This window comes from Hevea brasiliensis, chromosome 13 (genome assembly GCF_030052815.1).
Source record: "Hevea brasiliensis isolate MT/VB/25A 57/8 chromosome 13, ASM3005281v1, whole genome shotgun sequence".
NCBI classification, from domain to species: Eukaryota; Viridiplantae; Streptophyta; class Magnoliopsida; order Malpighiales; family Euphorbiaceae; genus Hevea; species Hevea brasiliensis.
This window is the reverse complement of record NC_079505.1, coordinates 48,108,497-48,112,868: the sequence shown is the minus strand read 5'-3', so window position 1 is coordinate 48,112,868 and position 4,372 is coordinate 48,108,497. Positions and strand designations below refer to the sequence as shown.

The following is a 4,372-nucleotide window of genomic DNA, read 5'->3' as shown; positions in this document are numbered from 1 at the left end:
TTAATATTATTTCAATTAGTACTTTACAAAATTATATATATAAAAACTTTTGCATTATCCCTTACTTAATATTAGTCTTAGTAATGAGTCCATTTCGATTCCTAAAATGAAAGATTTAGTTTTCATTTGGGATAATGTAAAAAAAAAAAAAATCTTGAACTATGAGATTTTTTACAACTGTATTCTAAATTTTTATTTTTAATAAAAATATCTTGAACTTTTAATTTGTTTATAATTCTAATACACGGTCTTACTTTACCATTAATATTAACAGACTTTGCCATATCAACATAAGAAATGTCTACAAAAATTCTCAAACTTTGTCTTTGTTTATAATTGTACCATAAATTATTTTTTTTAATAAATATACTTTCAAATTCACTACAATTTAACTTCATCGTTAGTTACCCAATTCAATACTAATAGAAGTGTCAGGTCAATAACAAACTGATACTAATTAAACCTACTTTACAGTAAAAAAATAAAAAATAAAAAACAAACATTTTCAACAAATTTGACACTGTCTTCACTGAAAACACATAGGTTTATCTTCTACCTACATCCTCACTGCTCGATCAATAGCTTTTCTCAACCTCCACATCTTACAAACAATTCGACACCAATCTTTTACACCCACTCACTCCATCATCGCTTACCAGCGCATTTATTCATCCTCTATTGCATCAAAGCATACAATCTTTCTCAACCATCCTTCATCACCTTGGCAAGGCATCACTTCTGTGATGCTCACGTCTACCCAACCCGACTCTACCCTTATAAAGACTCAACCTTACTTCCCATCAACATCTCTCTCAACAAAACAGTTAGACCTATCTTAATAATCCCAAAATAAGACCTATTAATTCATCAATGAAGGTTTATTTTATTGTAAATTAGATTTAATTAGTCATAATTTGGAAGATTAGAAGTGCTAACTTGACGCATCTGTTACTATTTAACAGGACAATTAACAGTGGGGTTCAACTGCAATAAATTTAAAAATTCAAATTATATTTGTTAAAAAATACTTTCGGGTACAATTATAAAGAAAAAAATATATAAAATCTAAGGATTTTTTTTTAACATTTTCACCGTTAGAATTAACAGCGAGGTAAAAAACAGGGTGCAATTGTAAAAAAGTTTAAAGTTTAGAGAATTTTTATTAAAAAATAAAGTTTAAGATAAAGTTATTAAAAACTCAAAATTTAATTTTTTTAACATTATCCCTTTTTGATTTATATTATTTTAATTCAATTTGATTTGAATTAATTTAATAGTTAATCATTTTCTTTAAATACAGATTTGAATCAAACTAGATGATAATCGCTCTATCCATATATGAAGGGAGAAAAATAAATTCCAATTTAATTTCAGTCTCAATTTTAAATTAAATGAAGTTAGTTTCAATTCAATTTTAATCCTGAAATAAACTATGAGTAGATCAGCCTAATAGAAGAGATGCCAAACATTTCTATGGCTTTGCATCCAAATTTTTGGGAAGGGGAAAAAAAGATTAAAAAAAAATGTGACTATATAAAATTTGAGTTGATATAAAAATAATGTGAATAATTATTAAATTTAAATATTTTTATTTAAATTTATATATTTATTATATATATATTTTTTAATTTTATATAAATTTTAATATTAATATTTAATTTAATAATTATTAAACACATTCTATTCAAATTTATATTATACACAAAAAAGAAAGAAGAAAACAACCAATTTCTCCCTTTTGAGGAGCATTGGAAGCAGAGATGATCTATCTTGGGAGAAAAATCCAGCTCTTGGCTTTTAGATAAAATTCCGGCTAATGTTATATTTGCGTTTGGGAGAAAAAGCATGTCTTAGCTGTCTTTAAACGTGAACTCTGAGGGACACTTCCATAACAACTGGAAACTTATTTTTTGGAGTGTCACGATCTTTAAACCTAACAGTTCTTACCCAATTAATAAAAGGAAAAAAAAATCACAGGCTTCTTGTTATACAAGAATTTTTTCTAAAAAAAATAAAGTTATTTTTTTTAATTTATAATAAAAGTCCAATAAATTATTAATAACTAATAGGTTACATGATAAAAAATAATCATTTTTCTTCCTTATCATAAAAGTAAGTAAATTTAAAATAAATAAATGAAAATATTCGACATTAAGGTCTCCTTTTTCTAAACCTTTAAGTTATCTACTGATTGATAGTTTCTATTTATTTTAGTGCTTCGATACTTCAAAATAAAAATATTTTGAATGACTTTAATAATATAAGTTTTAAATCATTATGATCTTTTCAGTAAAGATGGTAAAAAACATATTTAATTGGAAAGCTTAGCTTAGTCTTACCATGATTTTCTAAAAATATCTCATTTTATACATTAAATTTTAAAAAATGAAATTAAATGAATTTTATAATTTTAGTCATTATCAAAATTAAAGGAGAAATTGAATTATCTGGGAGTGTGGCTATACTTTTGCTTGCTAATAGTCAAAGGTTGATTTTGTCTGATAATATGAGAAGTGTTATGTAGCACTAATGAATGATGTACATAAATTGATTCAACATTATCAAATTTGATTATCTTTTTTATTTTATATATTTTTTTTTTCAAACAACCAATAAATTACAATTATAATTGATAATAAAAAAGAAAATAAAACATTAAAAAAAAACACACACACACAATGATTTGGAAATGAAGGAAGAAAGGGTTTTACTAAAAACACGATGAGTAAATAAGCCCCGAGACAGAAAACGCGAATGGGCGGCAAATTCACTAAGAAACGACACTAATTTACAACGACCAGCATCCCTAATCAACATTCAATCGTTAACACCACCTTAGGATTATTCTATTTCTAATCATAATTTTAACAATTACCATCCCTAAACATTTCTCCTTTATTTTTTTATTTTCAAAAAGACGGAACGACGCCGTATTGAGCTTCGGGCATGAAAGATACCGACGAGGGATGGTCAAAAAGGCGGTCCATGTCGGATTCAATTTCAGTTCGTTTCGCGAACCGGCCTTTGATTCTGGGTCTGGTTTCTGCATATGCCTTGCGGGAAGCGTAGCGTATGGTCTTTTCAAATTTCCGATTCTTCCTCTTCTCTCTGTACCTCATTACCCTTGCTTCCCGATCAAACCCACATATTTGTGTTGCTTGATTTGGGGTAGAACCGCCTGGATCGGTACTAGAACTTGTGTTTCGGCCATAAGAATACGATATATCGGACATAGAGTTCCCGTCTGGAACCACTCCTACATCAAGCGATGAAGAAGAAACCTGAAAGAATTCAGAAAGAAAACACATTTAAATTGAAATCAATACACATGGGGATTAGATTAGACTCTGTCAGGGGACAGATACTTACGCTATGGCTAAGAGACTGAGATGGGTAGTTGAAAGAAGAGAGCTTTGATCTACATAAATCGACGTCGTAGCAGATTTCCTTGTTGAAGACTGGAATTGGAGCCGGTTTGGTTTGTACAGGTACTACGCTATCTGTAGCACCGCTATGGCTCTGATGAAACTCCATATCAAGAAACGGATCCATTTCAGGGGAAAAAAGATCTCCGGCGGCCTTCATTTCAGGATTTTCGAAGCATAATTTCGAATTCAGGTCAGGAGGATTCGGCAACAGCCAAGAAACACCCTCCATATCATCATCTTGCTGGTGGTATCCACCATTTTGATCACTGGGCACTAGAAAATTAAACGGTGAAGATTTAACAATCGATTCAGCTGAGTCGAAGAAAGGCTCGACGGGGACTCGTTCGTGACGACGAGCAAGAGGGTTAGCCGAGTGAATATCTGCATCGCAGATGATGCAGAGAGCGGCAGCGTCAGCCTTACAAGAAATGGCGGCTGGTGCTTGCTCGCAAACTTCGCACATCCACACACGCTCGTGTCTAGACACGAGCTTATTCGCGGCGTGGATCTTGGTGTCGCAGTTGAGACAAAGGAAAGCGGAGTCAGCTCGGCAAAACGCAGCAGCAGCTGCCGTTTTGCAGTAGTCGCAACGCCTGGCGGCGACTGTCCATCCGCCGGCTAAGGTCTTCAAGGTCTCCACTTCGATTCCCATTTTTTTTTTTTTTTTTAATTTGGTTGGGTGTGGGGGCTAGTGCTTGTTGAGCTGGGTCTGTGATGGCTTAGCAATTGATTTCTGTCTATCTAGTAAGAGGAGAGGAAATAGGGGTGCTGACGAGTAAGAGAGGAACACGTGGCATGATTTCTGGCCACATAAAAAGGTTATTTTAAGGATAATTATTTTAATTTTTAGATTTTAATGATTTCGTGGGAAGTAATTGTCACGGTGTCTGTGCCGACCTGGGACCCATTAAGTAGAGTGGGGATGAGGTAATGACATGGTAACT

General features: G+C 32.2%; 1 protein-coding gene across 1 annotated transcript; it reads right to left on the bottom strand.

The window, feature by feature from the left end:
- Nucleotides 1-2,682: 2,682 nt before the first annotated feature.
- Nucleotides 2,683-4,166, bottom strand: LOC110657056 (zinc finger protein CONSTANS-LIKE 5). The gene is made up of 2 exons (XM_021814115.2): nucleotides 3,370-4,166; nucleotides 2,683-3,281 (listed from the first exon to the last, which is right to left on the bottom strand). The coding sequence occupies exons 1-2, from the start codon at nucleotides 4,078-4,080 to the stop codon at nucleotides 2,910-2,912; spliced, it is 1,083 nt and encodes a 360-aa protein (XP_021669807.2). The 5' UTR covers nucleotides 4,081-4,166; the 3' UTR covers nucleotides 2,683-2,909.
- Between the last annotated feature and the right edge of the window lie 206 nt (nucleotides 4,167-4,372).

Coding starts and splice junctions, on each gene's coding strand:
- LOC110657056 (XM_021814115.2), bottom strand. CDS start 4,080: ATGGGAATCGAAGTGGAGACCTTGAAGACCTTAGCCGGCGGATGGACA. Junction 3,282..3,369: donor CTCAGTCTCTTAGCCATAGC/GTAAGTATCTGT, acceptor GAATTCTTTCAG/GTTTCTTCTTCATCGCTTGA.